Source organism: Schistocerca piceifrons, chromosome 1, assembly GCF_021461385.2.
Source record: "Schistocerca piceifrons isolate TAMUIC-IGC-003096 chromosome 1, iqSchPice1.1, whole genome shotgun sequence".
Classification (NCBI taxonomy): Eukaryota; Metazoa; Arthropoda; class Insecta; order Orthoptera; family Acrididae; genus Schistocerca; species Schistocerca piceifrons.
In genome coordinates this window covers 1,101,722,407-1,101,747,388 of record NC_060138.1, presented here as the reverse complement: position 1 = coordinate 1,101,747,388, position 24,982 = coordinate 1,101,722,407, and the positions used below count along the sequence as shown (strand labels likewise).

The following is a 24,982-nucleotide window of genomic DNA, read 5'->3' as shown; positions in this document are numbered from 1 at the left end:
GGGCTAGTAATGCACCACTTTAAGTTATCGAATAAATCATTGCTTCCTTTGCTGATGGCCGATGAAGCTTTCAATTTAATTGTGTAATCAGCAGACAAGTAAGTAATCATAATAAAAGTCTGACGTGGCTAAGTCAAATATTTTGGGCGAGATAATTAATTTAATTACACTACACGCAGTAGACGAGCTCTGAACTTGCTCTTTGGAGATAAGCTACAGCTATAGTTTTACAGTTATTCTGTTGAAACTTCTCACATTTTTATGATTATAGCGGATCTCCCTTCTACTTAAATTTAAACATCCTAGCTTTGTTTATTCACCTACTAAATCTATCTTACTTCCTTAATTTCTAAGACAAAAACCAGAAAATCATGAATTTCAACTAAAATTTTAATTTGTGAGATCCAGAATACTCTTTCTACTAAATTATTATGCAAAAGGAATCTAAATATAAATTTTTAAGTTTCTAGCTCTTTTCTGTTGCGCCAATGATTTTTACAGAAAAACATCCAAATTTCGAAAATTATTAAAGTTATTGAACTGATATTCAACACATATTGATTTAGAATTACTCCTGACATGCTAGAAACGTTTCAGGTTATTTACTTGATTTTTAAAGTATTGCGCAATATTTATGACGTCAGAGCTAGTTACAGCGGACTGGCTAGCACACAATGGAAGACTGATGTGAATTTTATAAGGCGTGAGTAGGCTGCTTCCCTACACTGTGGTTAGTGAATGTGAATCTACACTGCAGGAATGTTGCAGCCCAGTCTTTGCACAGTATTTCAGCAAGCAGGGTACAATGACTAGGTCACACTGTAGGACATTTGTTGATTTCAGTTGTTCAGAACTAGCTTTGTAAGTTCAGCCACAGCACTTAACCACATCACTTGGGCAATTGATGTTTATAGTTGGTGAAAGAGTTGATTGAGAACACTGCATTTCCCAGAATGGAAGCTGTCAGCATGGCTTGTGAACTTCAGCACATTTTGGTTACGTGGGGGTCACATTGTCCTTGTGAATTTTACTTCTTATTTGCTCATAGTTAATTGTCGGGTCAACAGTTTGGGAATCTGGTCCAGGGCGGGTATGATATAACTGACAAGCGAGGTGCTACACCGAATGGTACACTTACTCCTTATTTAATCAATGCATACACAGGTAAAGAGACACAACTTTACAACATGGATGCTAGGATCGAACTGAAGTCCCTGGTCGAGACACAGTTATTACAACTTCAGCATGTAAGCACAGCTGCGACACTCACTGCTGTAAAAGAAGTTACCGTTTGACAGATGGAGCGACACTAGCGCTCCAAGCAGCGAGTAAAGTGAACATCAGATGCGCCGTAAGCATAATGTTTGTTTTGCATCCATTTCCTACGTAATTTACGAAATATTTGATTTATTTTCTTGCTTCCAAGGATTTGTGTAGTATCAGAAGGTATATATGTTTCTAAAAATCATTCTAAAATAAGCGCCAAGTATGGAAAAAAACTATGAATCGAATGGCAAGCTACAACACATTCGTGAAGAAACACTTGTGACGTTGGATAGAATTGCAGCTTACTTCGTTGATATCAAAAGAATATAAACACACACATTCACACGTAAGAGGCACAGAGATGTACCTGTACATGCAAAAGCGATCGACAGCTCATTTATCGTTCGGTAGGCCTACTGTGTTTGACATTGTCGCCTGTTGCCACAAGTACGACCTTAATCTTTATATTATTGTCAGTGGGACAAGCAATTGCCAAATAGTGGGTGAAATATGTTGAAAACATTATAATGAGCTGATTACATTAAATTTTACGCAAAACCAAAAATTTGAATAATTTTCAAACAATCTGTCTGTGAACAAGGTGCTGGCAAAATAATGTCATCACACGAAGGAAGCAAGGAAAATTAAGTGACTAACAACAGAAATGAGTGAAATACATATCAAACATTACGCTTTAGTAAGACACGAATAACAGCACTTAATCTAACCACTTCATCGTCAAAGCAGGTCTGTGTTGACGATTCACATGAATCTGGCACTGACACATGGAGAGCTGAACGGGCTGCTTCTGTGTCATAGGATTGTTTTACAGCTTTAGATGGACTGTCGAATCTTTGTGGCAGTTTCCTCTTCATCGTCAGTTGAGATGGCTTATTTGGGATGTCAAACAGTGTGGGTACTGCATTCCACATGAGTTTATTATTGTCTGTATTCATGAACTGGTTTTGTTCGAAATGTAGCGAACAAAACCTGATATTATTATACAAGTAAACTGGGTCTTTTTTCATAAGGTCTTCTCGTCTGCTATTAACTAGCCATTTTCTGCTCCTAAAAAGAAACATTAATCATTAATACACATGTAGTTTGCAAGTGAATCCTGACGATACAGTTTAGTAACATGGTGGTATATATCTCTCAGGATCCTTAGGAAACCTAAAAAAAAAAGACAGCTGTGGTGTCTTCCTCCTGTCGTTTCCGCAATTTACTGCGCTACAAACGCTCCCGCTTGTAAAAACCATTGTAGAAATCAAAAGAAACAGCCACTATTCGCTTTCACGATCGCGCCGAACTCACAGTTTAAGTTACTGGCCGCTTGGGGCACTGCTGGCGCGGTAGGCAACAAAATCGAGGCGAAGTTCGCGACTGTTATGTTAGACTGTGATGTAAGTAATGTTGTTGAGGTCGGTACTTGCTACAATCTACTTCTGTTTTTATGTAATCTATTCTCATTCCTAAAATGACAGAAAAATATCGCAATGCGAAAAGGAGTTGTGCAACACAAACGAATTTGTGGTGGTAGGTGTGTTGCTATAACTACACTCTAGCGACAGCGAAACACGGGAAGTGACATAGTTCACAGAAGTTACCACATCCATTTGAAGCAGTGATCTCTATACTAAGTATGGAGATCACTGGTATCACCCTAGCAAAGATATGGGCTGCAAATGGGGAAATCCATTGAGATAAGCGACTTTGACAAATAGCAGATTATTACACAAAGCCTATGAACGAATATCTCGAAAACGGCGAAACTGGTCGAATGCTCATGTGCCACTGTCGTGAGCCACTACAGCAACTACAAGACAGGTAGGACAGTGAAACTGTCACTAGGCGCAAAATGGTTTGACGTCCACGACTCTTCACATAACGTGGGGTTTGGAGGCTCATCTACTCTCTAAAGCAGGATACATGGTGTTGTGACATATCTGCTGAACGAACGCAATGCTGATGTGTTTCGAACCGAACCGTTCGTTGTACATTGTTGAATATGGAGCTCTCCCACAGACCACATCCAAATGCCCACACATTGACCCAATGGCGTCGTCAATTACGATTGCAGTTGACACAGGGCCATCACTGTTCCTCCATTGAGCAATGGAAACATGTTGGCTCTTCCGGTGAATCTCATTTTTGGTACACTAGGTCGATGGTCGTCTCCAGAAACGCTGTCGTCGAGGTGAATGGCAACTCGAAACGTGCAGGGGACCGCGGACACACGCCGGTGCGACCAGTATTATGCTATAGGAGACAGTCTCTTGTGCTTGCATAGGATCTGTGGTAGTAATCACTGATGGCTGCAAACCACCTGCATTCCTTCATGCTTGGTGTCTTCCCTGACGGTGTTTGCATTTTTCAGCGGTATAACTGTCTGCGTCTCGGAGCCAGAATCTTGCTAAAGTTGTTTGAGGAGCATTATAGTGAACTCACATTGATGTCCCGGCAACCAAATTAGCTTGATATAAATCCTATTGAACCCATCTGAATCGCTACTGGACGCCATCACTGCATACGCAAATCAGGGGGCCCTTATTTACATGAATTACATGACATTTGTGTAGACGTCTAATACCACGTATCTCCACAAACCTATCAACAAACTGTAGGATCCCTGATGTGCAGAATCAGTGTATTTCGTTCCAAAGACCAACAAACAAGCTCTTCAGCAGGTGATCATTATGTTTAGCCTCATCAATGTATCTTTACAATGTTAACTGTTCTGCAGTAGTATGAACTTCAGGTCGTTTCTGAAATATGTCGAACTAAGATGACGATGATGATGATGATGATGATGCAGATGCACATGCACTTGCATGACTTGTCCACGGTAGCAAATGATTCTACGGAGTGGAATTTTCTGTACTGCGCTGCCTTCATTGATGGAAAACATTCAGAGATAGGTCCAGCTGCAAATGCTTAATTTTATTCTAATCGCTAAAATACTGAATATATGATTCTGATTACCATAGCAGATGCAAATTACAGATTTATTCTGTTCAGTTTTAGCACAAATAGTAGAATATTGGATGAAGATGTATTTCAGACTAAAGAATTTTCTTAGGAAACTTCATCAAATCGCTGTACATTTGAAAGAGACTAAAGTCACAAACAGCTCATGAAAGCTGCCATATATATTCAAAGGAGATGATGCTTTTACTTTGAGGAGTGATATCCTACAGCTATTCAGTGAGAGTGACCTGAAGTCTGTAGCAAAAAAAAAATTACAACTATTGACTATTGATTATGCACAGGATGAGTTACTGAGATGTTTCTAGGACTGTGACAGCACTCTTTAGAATTATTAGCAGTCTTATAAATTTGGAAGTAGGCCATATTGATAAAATAAGAAAAATAACTTGCTTTACATAAGTATTTAATGACTGCTATGAGCCAGGCGTATGTTTCTTTCTATCATCTAGACTGTGATGATGTAGAATATGGTATAATTTACGGTGGCTCAGCAGTAGATAATTCGAATATGTTACTATTGCGAAGGTATATCGCTGGAAACTTTCCACTTGTTGCTAAACAAAGTAGAGAGGAGTTCATGGCTTGCTTTGAAAATGAAGGACAAGTACCTTGGCCACAAAAGTTTGTACATTATCAAAGTAAAATCGGAATAAGGAAACAAAACTATGTACCAAAGTTTTGTGTAACTGAAGGCAAATGTCTTTAATTCTTAAGAGCACTACTGTAACTAATTCCCGGTATTCTTGAAAAGCTATATCACTTACTTCTCTTTCTTCCAAATCAGTTAGAAAGCTAATAGGTATTTCCTGCTTGTGCAGAAGGAAATTAAACAAATAAAATACTAAAACACTGATTAGTATACATAATATGCAGCTGTCCCTAAGTTATATCTTACTTTCGATTTTTGCTTTCGCTATGGTAATTTTATCTCAGTGAATTTATCATTTTATCGCTATAAATTTCTCTGGTGCAGGAGAAATTGCTCTCTAGTGGACAGGGAGGAGATCATACACCGCATATTCGATATTACACAGGAAAGCCTGACTTTCATATGCACAAATAAAAGCTTTCAGCAGCTCACGTTAATATATTTGAAATTGCTTTGCACAATTCCCACAAAAACTCCCTCACAACTTACATATGTTCATACAAGCTTCCCTATTGGTCATATATACATTGTATGTTTGCACAAATGTGAAAACTTGAAACTCGATCAAGTAGCTTGTACAGTCCTGATGCCTTCACAGATTTATCCTACTTACTCTCAAACTTTTTGGATAGAATAATTTTAGATATTGTGCCATATCGTTGTAAACTACTAAAACAACTAAACTGCTGACATTTCGACTGGATTGCTGCAGTCCTCTTCTGAGCCATTCACTGCTCTATACTGACGAATGTCTTCCTGTACATACTGTCATTTTCGGTATATGGTGGCTACTGACATAATATATTATAGAGATCTACCCTGGTGACCGATTGGAAGGCAATTCTAGTAGGTGACTGGTAGAAGTTCTGTCTGTTGCCTGTGCTGCTGTGGTAAGTGACTGGTAGGCCAATTCTAGTTGGTGACTGGAGGCAACAACAAATTGGCAGCTTGTATCCAGGGGTTAATGTTTTCATGCTGTGAGGCGATAAGACCTTATCGCAGATCTTTCATGGCCACAGCTTATGCTGTTAAACCTAGGCCAAATGATTTTGTCCAAAATGACACTACCAATGACAGCTGAAATCTTCTGAAACAAAAACAAAACAACAATGTTTGTACTGTCTCCAGAGTAACAGAAACTGGCTGATAACAAATACCTGAAAGCCAGCTAGTTCACTGAACACCAAAAAGTTTCTGAATTACACTCATATAATCTTGCAATAAAATCAGTATGTACAGAAAGTGAAGTTGTGGGCGAACTTGTGAAATATACACCTAACTTGAGTAATCTACGGCAAAAAGATGCTCGCATTAATACATGCCACGGATGTTTTTGAACTTTGAAGCAACCGACTTCCACTTTCAATTCCTCCAAACACAGTGCCTGCTCCAAATTCAGAAATCAGATAGCCACAATGGTCACCCTGAAGTTTTGTTCAAAACTTCTCTATAATAGTGGTCTCACTTGTGCCTTATATACATATTACTGTAATGTTGGTGATTGTTAAAAACAGAAAATAATGAAATACTGAAATTTGACATATATCCAAACAAAAAAACGTTATTATATGAATCATAAAATAAAACACCATTAGGCAGTAAATGTACATTGTTAATGAACAATCTCATTCACAATGAAAATCGTCAGGTTTTTAAATATAACAATACACATAGCAGTTTAGTGGGTTGTATGAAAAATATCGAATGTAATTCCTTCCTAGCAGGATTCCTAGTTTTAATAAAAATGGACCTCATTTCAAAAATGTTTTCGAAAAACAGTCTGTAATGTCCTTAAAGTAGTTTGTTTACATATTTGCGATTAGCTGTCATGTAAATAACAGTAGTTACATTCCACACAGACAAGAAGATGTTTTGCAATTATGAAGTAAGACTCATATTTTAATTTAATTCTTTTTTTAGTTACAAATAATATTGGATTTAACGTTTGTGGTACAGAAAAGGATTGTAGCTGTATTTTAGTGACTTTAAGTAAATAACATAGTTTCAAGCATTTGTACCAATAATAGTGTCTACTTGAGGCATAAGGAATACTTTATACAAGTTTATTTCATCATCGCTTTTGATTGGCTATGCTTAGGCTTGTGATAGACATGTTAATAGTTTTCAGTTAATCAAATGTCAGCAAGAATCTGGTGGTAATAAACTTTAAGAAAGTGGAAAAGATCCTAACTGGTATGAATCAAGGCATATGAACTGTCAAACATAGTTTTTTATCTTTATTGAACCACTCAATCATTCAATTTACAAGTCAAGCAGATGATGAAAACCACATATACATGCAACAATGTGACACATGATATACATCACACAGAAGATTTACTATGCATGTATTCTTAATCAGTCATTCAATACACAGAAGTGTACAGCACAATAAAGAACATATATACACATAACACTGGTTCATTTAGTTTACATCACATTGGTTGGTGGATCACACTGAAAAAATTTTTGTTAACAGTGCACTTAACGTTTTCAAAGTTAGTTGGTTCTTGAATAATTTCTATTTCTTCCAGGAGATGGTTATAAAGTTTTATTCCCATACACTTAATACTGTTACTGTACAGTTTAGATGAATGGGGAACTAACCTGAAAAATCTCTTCAGGTGACTATCCAGGTTCTGGTCGAGTCTACTGATGTTCTGTTTAATAAAGTGGAGCAGTTCAAAAATGTTTTGGCTAGGGAGAGGCAGTACATTTAATTTTTTAAATAGTAGTTTACAGGTTTGCCTTTAATTATTGTATGGGAGTGATCTAATTGCTTTTTCTGCAGTTTAAATAATTTCTCTGATTTGTACTATGGCCCCCTATGGATCCCTAAGAATACTGTTTAATTGGCAAATTCAACTTTTCTGTCACTTAATGTTACTGTTGGAGTTCTGTTCTCAATCGTGTGAAAGGTTAGACATACTGTCTTTTTTGTATTGAGCTGCTGCCTGATGCTAGCCATGAGTCTACACTCCTGGAAATTGAAATAAGAACACCGTGAATTCATTGTCCCAGGAAGGGGAAACTTTATTGACACATTCCTGGGGTCAGATACATCACATGATCACACTGACAGAACCACAGGCACATAGACACAGGCAACAGAGCATGCACAATGTCGGCACTAGTACAGTGTATATCCACCTTTCGCAGCAATGCAGGCTGCTATTCTCCCATGCAGACGATCGTAGAGATGCTGGATGTAGTCCTGTGGAACGGCTTGCCATGCCATTTCCACCTGGCGCCTCAGTTGGACCAGCGTTCGTGCTGGACGTGCAGACCGCGTGAGACGACGCTTCATCCAGTCCCAAACATGCTCAATGGGGGACAGATCCGGAGATCTTGCTGGCCAGGGTAGTTGACTTACACCTTCTAGAGCATGTTGGGTGGCACGGGATACATGCGGACGTGCATTGTCCTGTTGGAACAGCAAGTTCCCTTGCTGGTCTAGGAATGGTAGAACGATGGGTTCGATGACGGTTTGGATGTACCGTGCACTATTCAGTGTCCCCTCGACGATCACCAGTGGTGTACGGCCAGTGTAGGAGATCGCTCCCCACACGATGATGCCGGGTGTTGGCCCTGTGTGCCTCGGTCGTATGCAGTCCTGATTGTGGCGCTCACCTGCACGGCGCCAAACACGCATACGACCATCATTGGCACCAAGGCAGAAGCGACTCTCATCGCTGAAGACGACACGTCTCCATTCGTCCCTCCATTCACGCCTGTCGCGACACCACTGGAGGCGGGCTGCACGATGTTGGGGCGTGAGCGGAAGACGGCCTAACGGTGTGCGGGACCGTAGCCCAGCTTCATGGAGACGGTTGCGAATGGTCCTCGCCGATACCCCAGGAGCAACAGTGTCCCTAATGTACATCGATGTACTGTGGAGACCTCACGCCCCACGTGTTGAGCAATTCGGCGGTACGTCCACCCGGCCTCCCACATGCCCACTATACGACCTCGCTCAAAGTCTGTCAACTGCACATACGGTTCACGTCCACGCTGTCGCGGCATGCTACCAGTGTTAAAGACTGCGATGGAGCTCCGTATGCCACGGCAAACAGGCTGACAGTGACGGCGGCGGTGCACAAATGCTGCGCAGCTAGCGCCATTGGACGGCCAACACCGCGGTTCCTGGTGTGTCCGTTGTGCCGTGCGTGTGATCATTGCTTGTACAGCCCTCTCGCAGTGTCCGGAGCAAGTATGGTGGGTCTGACACACCGGTGTCAATGTGTTCTTTTTTCCATTTCCAGGAGTGTATTTGGGCTGTGTTTCTGTTGATTGCTGCCTGGAGAGATTAAGCTGTAATTGAGATATTGACATAAGTGTCATCACTGGACATTCATATACAAAAGAAATTTTTATATAAGGAAGAAATAACAAAGGATCTAAAACTGAGTCCTGTGGTGCACCGTGATTTATGACTTGTAAGGATGAGTGCACCACATTTAGTATGCCTGACTGATTTCATTTATTTATATGAACATACTGCGATCAGTCTTTAATGTAACTATTGATCCAGCCATAGGCAGTTCCCCTTATCCCAGAACTCATATATATCTTGGAAACTGTAATGATCAGAAGACAGAATTATGCATTATAGTCAGAAAATATCAGATTTATACATCAAACAGAACAATCCATGTTTCAAACTATTTGGCCTAGAGCACTTACACTTTGGTTAATTACCTAGTGGGGGACGCATCCTTCATATGAAAGCCTTAACAGCTCATAAAGTTGTCAAAGTATACACGGCATTTGGGCGTCTGATAGTTCACTGTCGATGCTAATTAAAAGTTCTAACTTGTTTAGCTTTTCTTAAGTCCCTACACATTATGAAAATAAACATTTATGGCAGAGTAGTGATTTATACTATCAATACAGTCCCATAAGAAGATTCTGGCATTGTTTCATCAGTTACAATTAAATGTCCAGATTTATTTATGGCATTGCTCTGAGAGTGCACATGAACTGAAGTTGTCATCTTTGATCTTTTGTTGGGGGGGGGGGGCAGAAAAATCCTTCTTTTTTGTTGCAGATCACTTTGGGCTTACACTGACACTCACTGTTACATTTGTTCTTGATGACACTGCTGCTCCTAGTACCTGTGCTGTGAGAGTTGTTGGTGTTGATGGTACCACTGCATGTGTCACTGCTATTGCTGTCACTTCTATTCATGCTGGAGCTATTAAAGTCGAGCATTATTCGTCATGTACTCATCAATACTGTAAAAGGTTTCACTTATAAGCATCATATTAAGCTCATTTTTAAAAAGGTGCAGCTTTGACAACTTTGTAATTCTTAAGGGAAGGAACTAAAAGAATTTTGGGATAATATATTGCATTTTTGTGATACTGGCCTTTCTTTTGTACTTCTCTATGAAAGTCAGTTCTGTGTCTAGTTTTGTAGTTATGGTAATCAATGTTCAAACAAAGAACTGGGAATGGGATTTCGAAACGTATATACTTTCACAGGTATACATAGATGGAAGAGTCATAACTTTCATTTCGTTGAATATGTCTTATTGCTCGATGTTGAATGGTAGAGGAGTGTTTGCATACTCTTGGAATACCACGAAGTAAGACATCATATCACAGTAGACTATGGATGAATGTATCATAGGCACTCATCAATGATTCTTCAGTGCAGGAATTTTTGAGCATTCTTAATACCTAACACCATTTACTTAACTTTTTGTTGAGCCATTCTATATGTTTATCCCATTCAAGATGCTCAAGCGTTTACGTAACTTTTTGTTGAGCCATTCTATATGTTTATCCCATTCAAGATGCTCATCTAACCAAATTCCTAAAAATTTAGTATTTGAACTTAATAGCATTCTCTGTTTGCCTAACATCGCTATTATATTAGAGATTGCTTTATTTGGTGATAACTGAAATTCACCCATAATGTTTTCTTCTCATTAAGAAATAGACTGTTAGTTCTAACCCTTTTAACTACGTCTTCTGTTTTTATTTCTATTTTCTTATGTAAGCCAGACAATTTCTCAGCCTTAACAAGGAGACTAGTATCGTCAGCAAACACTAAAGCATCAGCTTATGTTAAATAACTTGGTAAGTCATTTATAAATGTCAAGAACAATGGCAAACCCAACACCAACCCTTGGGGTGCTCCATGACCAACTTTCTCATACCCAGAAAAGTATGATTCACCTTCATGAACTATTTCTACTTTCTGGTACCTTTCAAATAAGTATTATTTCAACCATATTTGAGCAGTGCCACAGACTCCACAGCAGAGTAGTTTATTATGCAAAACTTTATTATTAGTAACATAAAATGCCTTAGTTAAATCTAAAAACAATCCACAGTCAACTTCATTACGAACAATAGATTTTATAACAAGGTTTATGACATCATATATAGTAGTTTGAGTCGATCTGTTTTTTCTAAAACCATTTTGTTCATTGGCAAATATTCCACTTTTGTTAAAAAGTCTTTTGCACATCATTCTTTCAAAAATTTTTTGGAAACAAGACAAAGGTCTGTAGTTTTTTTTACATTGAGGAAACAGTTTTACTGGTTTTGACGTTTTATTATCACATCTATATGATTTTTCCGAAATCTACAGTTGCGCTTTCTTGTTCGACAAGTTAAAAATTTAGATATTCCATTCCGTACAGGTTTCCCACTGATTTGGCTGAACATGTAGCGAACAAAACTCCGCTTTGTTGGGTAGATATATGACATCTTTCTGCAGAAGGTCAGGTCTTCTGGTGTTTACTAGGTGTTTTCAGTTATTAAAGGAAAACGAAATTATTCAGTAGATGTTCGTATGTTACTAGAGAATTGTAAATAAACTGTTCTGTAATGCACCAGTTCATGTCTCTCAGGAGTTGTAGAAAACTAAATAATCATAAATATGGTGCATTTTTTAGTTATTTTCGATTTGTGTGGCACTAGAACTTGTAAGAACTAGGTTACAAATCAATAAAAACGTTAATATTCGCACTCGTCATATTTAGAAGTACCGCTTGCTGGTCGCTTGGGGCACTGCTATCGCTGTGGGTGACAAAAAAGAGATGGAATGTCATGACTATTATGTTAGACTGTGATATTCGTACTCATCCGATACTGTCTTCAAAAGTACCACTTTCTGGCCGCTTGGCGCACTGCTATCGCGGTGGGTAGCAGACACGAAACAAAGTGCCACTACAGTTTTTGTCTGAAGTATGAAGAATGTAATGATTATGCTTTCATACTTTTGTTTGCTTTGTTATCTGTATTTCTCTCTGCTTTTTATCATTGATCAGTATCTTACCTGCAATGGTGGTTATGGTATAATGCAAGGTGTGGTTCAGAAGTTTCAAGACAGATTCATTTCTGAGTAGGAGAGCTGTGTGGACTGGGTCCACTGGATGGTGGAAGTAGTGCAGGGTCTCTAGGAACGAACTGACCCTGCGACAATTGCCTCCAGAACCCCAGTTGGTGCGCATTGTTTGCAGCATGAGTGCGTGTCATTGACCTCGGTCGGAAAGTGGGAGAGGCGAAAATGGAGCACCACTTGGAGCTGCATTACGCGATTAAGTTTTGCATGCGACTGAACAAAACCGCCACGGACACTCTTGGTATGATTCAAGCTATCTTTAAGGAAGAAGCCATGTCCCGTCCAATGGTTTTCATGTGGCACAAACGTTTCAAAGATGGCCGCGGGGATGTTGAAGACGACGACCACTCGGGGGGGGGGGGGGAGGCATCATCAAGTTGAACAGATCTAAATGTGGAGAGAGTGCGGGAACTTTTAAACAATGACCATCGTCTTAGTACTAGATTAATTGCTGATGAACTGGGACTCAGTCAGAGTATGGTGTGGAGACTTGTGATGGAGAATTTGATGATGCAAAGAGTGTGTGCCAAACGGTGCCAAAAGTTTTGCCAGTGGATCAGAAGAAATGAGGCATGACTGTTTGCCAGGAAATGGTCCAACGGTTGAATGTTGATCCAAACCTTCTGGAGATAGTGGTTACTGGTGATGAGACCTGGGTCTACAAGTCCGATCCTGAGTCAAAGCATCGAAGCTCAGAATGGCACACTGCTTGCTTGCCGAAGCCCAAGAAACATCCCATGAGCAAGTTGTGTGTGAAGTGTACGCTGATTGTATTTTTATGGTAAAGGAGCGATTCACCGGAAGTTTGTTGCTCGTTGACAGATTGTCACAGGTGACTTTTATGCTGGAGTACTCCGTCGCTTGAGGGATCGAGTTCGCCGCGTCCGCCCTGCAGTCAAGGACGACTGGATTCTCTACCATGTCAACTGACTGGTAAATGTATTTACATGGGGCAATTATAATCCCCAGTGTTTTGAACAGATCTTTACAATGAGCTTGACTAGTATTTTTGGTTATTATTATTATGGCTCTTTTCTGGAGTATGAAAATTGTGCTCATATTTTGTTCATTTGTTCTTCCAAAAAAGAATGCCATAGCTAAGAATTGAGTGTACATATGAATAACATGTAACTAAAAGACACTGCATGTTACACATTCTTGATAGGATTCTAAGGGCACAACATGCTGATGACATTCTGTTTGCAAGTACCTTTGTGTGTTCACACCGCTTCAGCTGAGAATCAATATTCATTCCTAGAAATTTTGCAATTGTTACACAGTCTATAGATGTGCCATGTACATTTAATTTAACATTGTCATTTTTCCTCTTCAAACTGAAATTCATGTCATTAATTTTCTTTGTATTCAGTGTCACTTTATTGGTTGTTGACCAATCATAAACTTTCTTGAGAGTTTCATTTGCTTTCTCTACAAGGAGTTCTCTTGTTTTCTCAGTGACTATAATATTGCTGTCATCAGCGAAGAGAATTTTTTCATGATGAGTAACACTACTGGGAAAGTCGTTGATCTATATCAGGAATATCATCGGTCCTAATATGCTACCTTGCAGAACCCCTGTATTAACGTATTTTGGTTCTGATAAGTGTTTTACAAATGTTTAGACCTATTTGATGTATGTGTTACCTCTACACTTTGTACTGTATCTGCTAGGTATGATCAAAACCAGTCATTAGCTACCCCTCTTATTTCTAATGCTTCTAATTTATTTAATAGAATCTTGTGATTGGCTGTATCAAAGGTATTAGAAATATACAAAAAATATGACTGGGATACATTCATCTTTATCAAGAGCATCAAGTACAAATTTTGTGAATTCTACTATGGCTGGGCTGACTCCGTATTTTTGCCACTTCGGAAACCAAACTGTGATTCGCTTAAAAGATTGAATTTATTCAGGTTATTCATTAATCTGTCTTTCATAATTGCGAGAATGGTGACAGCTGGAAAATGGGCCGGTAATTTTCTATTTCTTCTTAAGCAAGGGCACAACTCTTGCCTGTTTTAACTGCTCTGTTACATATGTTAGAAACAAGATCCTATTAGGACACAAGGGGAAAACCTAAAAGTAACAGTTCCATAAACATAACTACTAATTTACAAGAAACAATCAGAAATGAAATCAGTTTTCCTTTTCTTGTTGCTGCTGGAAGTTTTTCAGTTGAGTTATCTCTAGATTCAAGGACAATGAAATATTTAGTGAATTTTTACATTTGACCAATGTGAGAGAAATGGAAAATCCAAAAAGAACTGAGATCCCTAAAACAAATTTTTTCGTTTGCTAGAAAGGTTGATTGTTTATACCATCACTGTCATACGCAGAACATTACACAGATGATGATGATGTCCCCAAAATCCTCCCCGAGGAAATACGAAATGCTATAAACGAGAGGCAGAATGGCAAAGCAGGGGTCTAGATGATCTGTCAATTGACATACTTAAGCTTAAAGGGGAGGAAACAGAAAAACATCTAGCTAAAGTCTTTACTTCGTGTATACAGAATGGCAGCATCCCAACCTGCTGGAACAAACATAATCTTATTACATAAGAAGCGAAGTATTCACGATCTGAAGAACTACCAACCCATTAGATTACTTCCTGTTATATATAAAGTGTTCACTAAAGTCCTGATGTGTCGCATTAAAATGGTAGTGGAGACTGCATATATCCCCGAAGTTATTTATAGCAGTTCTCCAGATGGCTATGTCCAAAATTATTTGGGACAATAGAGGAATAAGGACAAATGGCAAAAGGCTCACCAGCCTGAGATTTCCTGACACTATGGCGTTCCTAGCTAACAGTAAGATTGCAATGCAGTCCTCCATAAAAGACGTAAAGGGTCGTTGTGAGGAAGCTGGACTTAAAATAAATCACTCTAAAACTAAAGTTATGTATAATAAGTGGGTAGCTGCAGGACAATAACACTGAACGGCAACATCCTAAGCAATGTTGCAGAATACATTTATCTAGGGTAATTAATTGATACAAAAGGGGATTTGAAACCCGAAATTTTTCGTCGAATTAAAGTGGGTTGGAGGGCTTACGGAAGGAATGCAACAGTTTTCAAATCTAACATGCCAGTCAACTTAAACAAGACAGTTTTTGATCAGTGTGTCCTAACGGTTTTAATGTACGGGTGTGAAACTTGGACTTTAAATGGATTTTTCAAAAGGAAACTTGGAACTGCTTAGAGAGCTATGGAAAGGTCAATGTTAGGTCTCACTAAGAAAGATCGACAGAAAAATGAAGACATTCGAGCAATAACAGGAGTAAAAGATATTGTAGAACGGGTTAAGTCTCTAAAATGGCAGTGGGCAGGACATTTTGCACGAACGAAGGATGGAAGATGGACAAAATCAGTTTTCGTGTGTAGTCCCAGAGAAAAAGGAAGACAACCAGGGAGACCACCTGATCGCTGGGAAAAGGAGCTTAGGAAAGTTGCAGGTCTCAACTGGCAGAAGACAGCAGCGGACAGAGGGATAGAGAAGCATGGAAAAACCTCTTAAAATGTATTTAATAACTTAAAGAGGCTACATCTTGTATAGAGTGAATTAGCTGATATGTGTGTGTGTACGTGTGTGCGTGTGTGTGTGCTGTGTGACCGTGGTCGAAGAGAGCGACCAATTATACATACTGCTATCGATATATCGCTCTTGATGAGGTCGGTGGAATGTGAATTCTGACGTTCCAACCGTCAGTTTATCCTCGGCGCGGGACATCTTAGCACTGTCCAGTCGAGGCGATAGGTTGCAGTTTCGTTTTCACTTTCTGCTGTGTAATAGTAGCGAGAGATAGCAAAATGGTGAGTTATGGCGAAGCGTTGATCATCTCAATTTGAACCAAACTGTCCGAAGTGGACGGTGCGATTACATGATTTAGATTTTGTGTCTCGTTCCGTAGTGCATGTAACTCGACGTTACAGTATTCAGACTGTCTGCGGGTAAGAACATTATTGATCAGATAAATTTCTTTCCCACCGCAGTGAGTATATATTCGTTTAACGTTAAGCAGAAGGAGTTTGTGCTATTTTCTGAATTTGAAATTACGAATTTGGGCGGGGCATAATGCCGGGTGGCTGCCATATTTCAAATGATCGGTCGATTGTACGAAATGTAAATTTTAAAGTGTAATTATTATTGCAATACGAAGAGGTGTCAGGCATTTTTTAAGACAAATATTCATTTTAGCGACTTTCAAAAATTAGACTTTTTTATTCAATGAAGATTGATTACTCAAGTCTTACGAACACTGAATTTCGACGAAAATTGTTTGACGTTACAATGTATTTCGTAGTTGAATTCGGTATTGTTTGGAAGTTGAAGCTTAGTCGTTTAGAGCTTTCATTTAGTAATGATCCATCTTCTATCAAGTGATCGTTGGGCGGATTAAACTTCAGCCGGATACGTTTCGGGCTACTAGTTCAGTGTTTCAAAATAAGAATACAATTTTTTTTTTCTCAGATACTCCTGGTACTGTAGCTAACCTACCGCCTTCGTTCTACTTTGTTTCAGCGTGAATGTATTTCAATCCATGTTGGTCAAGCAGGAACCCAGATTGGTAACGCTTGCTGGGAACTTTATTGCCTGGAACATGGCATCCAGCCCGATGGGCAGATGCCCTCAGACAAGACTATTGGAGGCGGCGATGACAGCTTCAATACATTTTTTAGCGAAACTGGTGCTGGGAAACATGTACCACGTGCGGTGTTTGTGGATTTGGAACCGACGGTTGTTGGTACGTACGGAATCATATGCACTTTAAAATATTTTCGTGGCAAGTTAAATTTCTTTCTTACCTGAAATTGTTCGTTCTTCCTTTGCAGATGAGGTGCGTACGGGCACCTACAGACAGCTGTTCCACCCGGAACAATTGATTACAGGCAAGGAAGATGCTGCAAATAACTATGCTCGTGGTCACTATACAATTGGAAAGGAAATAGTGGATCTTGTGCTGGATCGAATTCGCAAGCTTGCTGACCAGTGTACTGGGCTTCAGGGATTCCTGATCTTCCATTCCTTTGGGGGTGGTACTGGTTCAGGCTTTACTTCACTTTTGATGGAACGTCTGTCTGTGGATTATGGCAAAAAAAGCAAACTGGAATTCGCTATTTACCCAGCTCCTCAGGTACGTTAGTTTTGTGAAACCCTGTATGTTGCTTAAAATATTGGAAGTTGTGTGTGCTTTCTATAACTAAAGCATGGTGTTAAATTCTCAGGTCTCAACAGCAGTTGTGGAGCCATACAACTCCATCCTTACCACTCACACCACTTTGGAACATTCCGACTGTGCTTTCATGTGTGATAATGAAGCTATCTATGACATTTGCCGCCGTAACTTGGACATTGAACGGCCGACTTACACCAATCTGAACAGGCTGATTGGCCAGATTGTATCCTCAATCACGGCATCTCTTCGCTTTGATGGAGCTCTTAATGTGGACCTGACAGAATTCCAGACCAACTTGGTTCCCTACCCTCGTATCCATTTCCCACTTGTTACCTATGCTCCTGTAATCTCTGCAGAAAAGGCTTACCATGAGCAACTTTCTGTGGCAGAAATAACCAATGCTTGTTTTGAACCTGCCAACCAGATGGTGAAATGTGATCCAAGGCATGGAAAGTACATGGCATGTTGTATGCTATATAGAGGAGATGTTGTGCCAAAGGATGTAAATGCTGCCATTGCAACAATTAAGACAAAGCGAACCATCCAGTTTGTGGATTGGTGTCCAACTGGCTTCAAGGTTTGTGTGGTTATATTACTACTGTGATTTAGCTGCTGATCCATATTTTATGGACATAAATGGAAATATTTACTATGTTTGCCATTTTTTTATCTGATTCTTTAAACCTTGCCTTATTTGTTACAGGTTGGAATAAATTACCAACCTCCTACTGTGGTACCTGGTGGTGATCTTGCAAAGGTTCAGCGTGCTGTTTGCATGCTGTCAAACACAACTGCAATTGCAGAGGCCTGGGCTCGTCTTGATCACAAATTTGATTTGATGTATGCCAAGAGAGCGTTTGTCCACTGGTATGTTGGTGAGGGTATGGAGGAAGGAGAGTTTTCAGAAGCTCGTGAAGATCTGGCTGCTCTCGAAAAGGATTATGAGGAAGTTGGTATGGATTCTGTTGAAGGGGAAGGTGAAGGAGCAGAAGAGTACTAAGTTTGGCAAGATGAAATTTTTTCCAATTTTGCTTGTGAAGTTATAAAATTGTCATTTGATGTGTTTTTATTTTTTTATTGAAAGGTTGTTCATTCCATTTTTTATTTAATAAAGTTTGTTTTGCTGTAATTTATATGGTACTTATTTCTACAAATATCCCTGAATGAATTAAATTTGAGAAATTAACCAAAGAAATTCATTGATTGTTAGGGGCTACTTATGAATCAGATTTCTCTGGTATGGGTATTAATGTTCAGCGACATGTACTATCCAGTTTTTGGGTAACACATCAGAAAGTTGGATTATAGATATTTGTGGTATCTGGTTGCCTCCAGTTTCTCAAACAATTGAGCTTCAGTGTTGTAAATTGATATTACAAGGAATTTTTAAGTCATGTGAAGTGTGAAATGGTGCTTCTTCCAAATGTATTTGACATGAATAATCATTATTTATCCATCTTAAACTCCAGAATACACATAGAAAATTTTTGCCCAACTACACTTGATAATACTGGTAAATTCACTCATGAAAGAGGATTTGTGTTGAAAGTGAGGTAACAACCTAGCATAAGGTAGGCTACTTAGATTGGCTTTGGGAGTTTGATCATGTTAACCATTTCTGTGATTTACATGTAACTGAACTAACATTTTAAATTGGTGTACTGATGTTCAACCAAAGGTGCATTGGGTGTTTTACATTGTTCTTAAAAGTGATGTAAAAAGCTATTGGTGTTTCTAAAGTTGATGTATTAGGCAGAAATAGGTTTTCAATAGTAGACTAATTGGAGTTTGGAAATACTTTTCTGTTTATCCGTATAGGTGAACATTTTGGAGGAGAGTGAAGTTGAGGGTATTTGCTCACACTTGGCACTCAGTGTAACATGGTAAATCAGTGTTATGAGGACTTGGGTTGCCAATGGTCAGTTACTTCACAATCAGAATTAGAAACAAACTAGTAATAAGGAACAAGGAAACCGAAAAGAAATGACCACAGTTAAAATATCAAATTGAGTATAAGGATGGAGGTACACAGGGTTCCCCAGGAGGCTGGTCAATATTCAGGGATATGGTAGGAACAATCATTCAAAGAAAGTTTAGTAAGCATGTACCTTAAGAGCTATGAGCCCTTCTGTGGTAGAAAAGATATTCTGCCGTAATGAAGTGTTCATAGCTCTTAAGGAAAGCACTTCCCAGCCCATGTTTGTTAGACTTTACTTGTTTTGATTGATACTACCACCTTCCAAAATACAGAAAGTGCTTTCAAAATAGCAGAGAGACTGAGTTGCAGATAGGTGCAACAAAGACTCACAATACAAGCTTTTGGCCTACAAAGCCTTTTTCAAAAATAGAAGACTCGCACGAATGCAACTCCCACTTCTGAACTAGAGTATATTGCTTCCTCCTACATATATATGGTAGAAAGACCATGAAGATAATACCAGAGATGAGCCCATTTGGAGGCTTATCAGCAATCATTCTTATTGTGAACCGTACAGGACAGGAATAGAAGTGAGGGGCACACAAGTACCATGTGGCATAAGGTAGTTTGTGGAATATAGCTGCAGATGTATGGTGGATATTGGATGAACAACTTAGCTGAATGTAAATTTTCCCCTAGAAGAAAAGGGTACTGTGAAGATTGCATCTGCAGGCCACATTATATCCACACTGTACATTTCATCAGCAAGCTGCATATGACTTATTATAAACATGCAATACAAAGATATACTGTCTTAAATATTGGAGGACATGGCTTCCTGTGTGAAGCACTGTTTAACTGCCTGGGTTTTCAGGGCTGTCTTAGTAAGTGGGTTTTGAAGTGTTAATCTGCACTTGGCAAAAGTGCTAATCACTAGTGAAACTGCAGTTGTGCTGCACAAGCTGAACTGCAATAGTGCAGCAATCACTGGAGGTGAGAGTGGGCTGGCAATTTTTTAAATTGTTGGTGAGTTTCAAATGAACGCACAAGAACATATTAAAATATGACTGTCAGGCAGTGTTACTTTAGTGGTCCATATTGATTTGGGATGAAAAATTCAGCATACAGTAGAGCTGAAAATACAGGTGTGGGCATGCAGATGGAAAACTCTTGAAACAATATGCAGTGATAATGGTTAGAGGTGTTAATCATCAAATATGATATGCAGTAGTACTTATCTCAGAGTTCAAGGGAAATGTACTACATACTATTAGTATGGTCAAAGTGTTTTTTACTTTATAAGGTGAAAAGGTAAAATATTGTAGATGTGAATCTCTGCACATTGATGGTTTGAACTGTGAAACAAGACAAATGTGTGAAGCACATGGTCAGAGCTTTATGCTACTGCTTTGAAGTGATCTACATTCTTTACTGTTTCTTTGTAACATGAATATGATCGAAAAAAATTTGCGGGCACATTTAGCTAATGATTAGCTGTCACTGCCATTTATTAAAGAACTCTGGAAGTTAATTTAAACTATCTAGTATGATAGAAGTAGAGAGTTCTGAAATATTTAGCAAGCAAGGCATGGGATGTATATTGAAGAGATTAGATGCCATAGGAGGGGGAGCATTTGTTACAGTCAACAAAGATACTGCATCTGTTGAGACTGGAATTGAGTGTTAACTTATCTTGACATGAGTAACTGGCATGGTGACAGAGACTCCAAATGTTTTGTACTGGAGTTCCCTACAAAAGAACTTTCAAGTGCTAAAGTCCTGTGTGTTGAGGTTGAGAGAACATAGAGGCCAGACAACTGGCCCGTCTCTACATATCCATTTGTCACCAAATCTGGACAAAGAATTGCCATCACCCGTTGCAGTGTCCTGGGCCTTCTCTGGTTGCAAGTATCAGGCTTAAATGCCCCATGTTTCCTAAGACAATGATCAGTGGCTTTTATATTGTTTTACATACGTGACTGACATGTTCCTGCCAATAGAGTTTTGAGTCAATGTAAATACCGAAGAGTTTTACTGACTTATTGCCTACTTCATTTGCTATTCCCATTAAAATTTGTTGGGTTATATCAGGACTGCACAGGAGCTTATTAGCTGCAAACCAGTCCAGGGCCTTATCAAGTGTTTCTTTTGTTACACTATTTAGATCTGAAATGTTCTGATGTGTGGTAAGTAGTGTTGTATCATCAGCATAACATATGACAGGGGAGGCTATGTTATTAGTTAAATCATTGATAGCTACAATGAAGAAGAAGAATGTGGTACACATGCACTGATTTCCATTATGGAAGAATTTACATTTCTGACTGAGATAAATTGTTTTCTGTTACTTAAATAAGAACTTATCACATCTAAGGTGCTCCCTCTCACCCCACAAAACTCTAGTTTCCTCAGAAGTACGTTAACAGGAATGCAATTGAAAGCTTTGCCTGAGTCACATAATACCAGTGATACCATGTTATTTATTTTCAAAAGCTGCTAAGGTTTGGTCCGTGATTTCCAAGGTGACCCGTGTTGTTTCTCCCCTTGCAAAACCAAATTGATTGTTACCTAGGATATTCTGTTTTTCAAAAAGCTGCTTATTTGTGTGTGTATCAGTGCCTCAAATTTCTTTGAGAATATTGGAACAATGAAGACTGGTCTGTAACTTTGGGGCAAATGTTTGCCCACTTTTTTAGAAACTGGGACAACTTTTGATACTGTAAGTGCATCTGGTAAAACTCCAAATTTCACATATTTATTAATAATAAAAGGTAATGGGATGTAGAAAAATTTCCACTACCAGTCACAATAAAAGGTTATTTATTTGTCACACGACCGGTTTCAAGCTTATGCCCATACTCAGGTGTTTATACATTCATGTACATGTTTATATTGCAGGAGATCAATAAAGATGAAGCATCATTATTATAGTTAAACTGTGGTGACAGTTTTTCCACTTAGTTGCACACTTGTTATCATTTTCACATCCACATTTCAGTTTTATATAGTTTAGCTGCATATGTCACTATTACGAAGTGCACTCATGAAATACACTGTGGTTACAAACAAACATGAAAATGATAATAAGTGTGCAACTAAGTGGAAAACCTGTCACCACAGCATAACTATAATAATGATGCTTCATCTTTATTGATCTCTAGCAATATAAACATGTACATGAATGTATAATCACCTGAGGATGGGCACATGCCCAAAACCAGTCATGTGACAAATAAATAATCTTTTATTGTGACTGGTAGCGGAAATTTTTCTACACCCTGTAAAGGAACAGCATCCACTATGGTAAAAGCTAATGGTTGGCAATTGAGTGTATTGCCTTTTTAATGATGTTATTCGATAACCAATAACAGTCATACTTTTAGAACCTGAAAATTTGTATACTGCTTTTATAACATCACCAGATGTGGCAGCTCTCCGTTGAAACACCAGGTTAACGGGCAGTGGTGTTCCAACAGGATCCATTGCAGATGAATTTGTTGCTTTAATACTGTTACTTATTTCTTTAACTGAGTTTAAAAAGTACTGATTTAATTCCTTGGGTTCAAGCAGGACTGTTTCTGTGCATTTTCATGTATTCCCTTGTTTTATTATTTGCCATGCTGCCTTAATTTAATTCCTTGGGTTCAAGCAGGACTGTTTCTGTGCATTTTCGTGTATTCCCTTGTTTTATTATTTGCCATGCTGCCTTGATTTATTGGGAGCCCTTGCTGTATAGTTTTCCTCTGCTTGCTTTTTTGCCAGAAGTAGTTTAGCTTTGTAGAATTTTTTTGCATTTCAGATATGACTCAGGAATGTTCACGCTCTGTTCTGCTGCTGGGGTAGAGGCTTGCTTATCTGGTACAGCATATGCATGTTTCCTCTGATTTCTTCTAGTTCTTTTGTAAACCAGTTCAGTCTTTTCTTTTTCATTTCACTTGGATATCAAATATTTTTACTGCTGAGCAACAAAACCATAAATCTGTGTACTTTTTGTAGAAGTTATTGAATGCAATTTCAGGTTCCCTTTTCCCAGATTGACAGTTATATATGAAGTTCCAATCTGCACTTCCTAATCTATCAATAAACTTCCCTCTCCTTCCCTCTTTCCTGATGAGGCAACAGTTTGTTTCGACAGCTTGAATTTCGTGTGTATGTTTGTGTGTGTATCGACCTGCCAGCACTTTCGTTCGGTAAGTCACATCATCTGTGTTTTTAGATATATTTTTCCTATGTGGAATGTTTCCCTCTATTATATTCATATCATTAAAATAAACATACTTACTTACTCCTCCTTTTGCCCTCGCACCATTACTACTGTAGATTCTTCAATTTTAACTAGTTGGCTCATACAGGGTGTAAGGAGTAGTGGCTCATGATTTGCAAGTCCACTTCTTACAAGTCTGACTGTAAAATCTTCCCTATGGAAATTCACAACAATATTGTCTATGCAGGCATTCTTACATTTGGCACGGTTATTTGTACGATAGAGATCCAACGATCTTAGCTTGTTCAAGAATGTCCTAGTGACTTGCCTTTATGTGTTTGCCATTTCTATGTTGAAATCACCACAGATAGCAATTCTTGTCTTGCACTTTAATATCTTTTTGACTATTAATTCACATTTTTAAATAAACAAATTTACATCACTATGTGGCGACCTTTACTGTATAGACTAACTTGACTCAAATGGCTCTGAGCACTATGGGACTTAACTTCTGAGGTCATCAGTCCCCTAGAACTTAGAACTACTTAAACCCAACTAACCTAAGGACATCACACACATCCATGCCCGAGGCAGGATTCGAACCTGCGACCGTAGTGGTCGCGCAGTTCCAGACTGTAGCATCTAGAACCGCTCGGCCACTTCAGCTGGCTATAGACTAACTACCATTATATTTTCATTCAATAGTTTTACTCAACTAAACTCCCCATCTAGTTCGGAGGAGTATGTAGAGGAGATGAGATACTGTCAGAAGTAAAGCTGTGAGGATGGAGCGTGAGTCGTGCTTGGGTAGCTCAGTGGTAGAGCACTTGCCCACAAAAGGCAAAGGTCCCGATTTTAAGTCTCGGTCCAGCACACAGTTTTAATCTGCCAGGAAGTTTCATATCAGCGCACACTCCGCTGCAGAGTGAAAATCTCATTCTGGATATTTACTTGTTCTTGGGTTAACCAGAGCTCAGATACACGTATAATATCTACATGCTCAGTGTTTGTAAAATGTTCTAATTCTAAAATCTTATTTCTAATACAACATATGTTAACTTGTAGAAAAGTAAGTAGTTTGTCTCTGTATTGCTCTGAGAGCAATTTGACTCTATATTTGAAGTTGTAGGTTCAGTTAATGTCTGTAATCTTCATGCACTGTGATTGTCTGTTTTATGATAGTCACATAGCTGTTCATCCACTTGTTGACTAACTTTGTTAACTGTGAAACCACCACTGATCCCACCAAAAATCCTGGTCCCTTGGTAGTGGTTTCTTTCTTTGGGTTGACTGCTGTGTTCTACCTGTTGGTATTTTTACTGCTTGAGCTTGAGTTGCTATTCTTCTTTCTGCAAATAGGTCTGTCTTCTTATACAGTGTCTTCTTTCCTGCCATGTCATGTGCTGCTTCTTCTAAC

The 24,982-nt window shown here is 38.9% G+C and overlaps 1 protein-coding gene across 1 annotated transcript; it reads left to right on the top strand.

The window, feature by feature from the left end:
- Positions 1–15,937: 15,937 nt before the first annotated feature.
- LOC124776281 (tubulin alpha-1 chain-like) lies at positions 15,938–18,572 on the top strand. The gene is made up of 5 exons (XM_047251188.1): positions 15,938–16,079; positions 16,789–17,011; positions 17,100–17,401; positions 17,493–18,020; positions 18,147–18,572. Exons 1-5 carry the CDS (start codon positions 16,077–16,079, stop codon positions 18,441–18,443), a joined length of 1,353 nt encoding a protein of 450 aa, XP_047107144.1. The 5' UTR covers positions 15,938–16,076; the 3' UTR covers positions 18,444–18,572.
- Positions 18,573–24,982: the final 6,410 nt, after the last annotated feature.

Bases quoted from the DNA above. Each gene is read 5' to 3' on its own strand.
- LOC124776281 (XM_047251188.1), top strand. The intron at 17,012-17,099 runs GTACGTACGGAA...CTTCCTTTGCAG, and splicing joins TTTGGAACCGACGGTTGTTG to ATGAGGTGCGTACGGGCACC. The intron at 17,402-17,492 runs GTACGTTAGTTT...TTAAATTCTCAG, and splicing joins CTATTTACCCAGCTCCTCAG to GTCTCAACAGCAGTTGTGGA.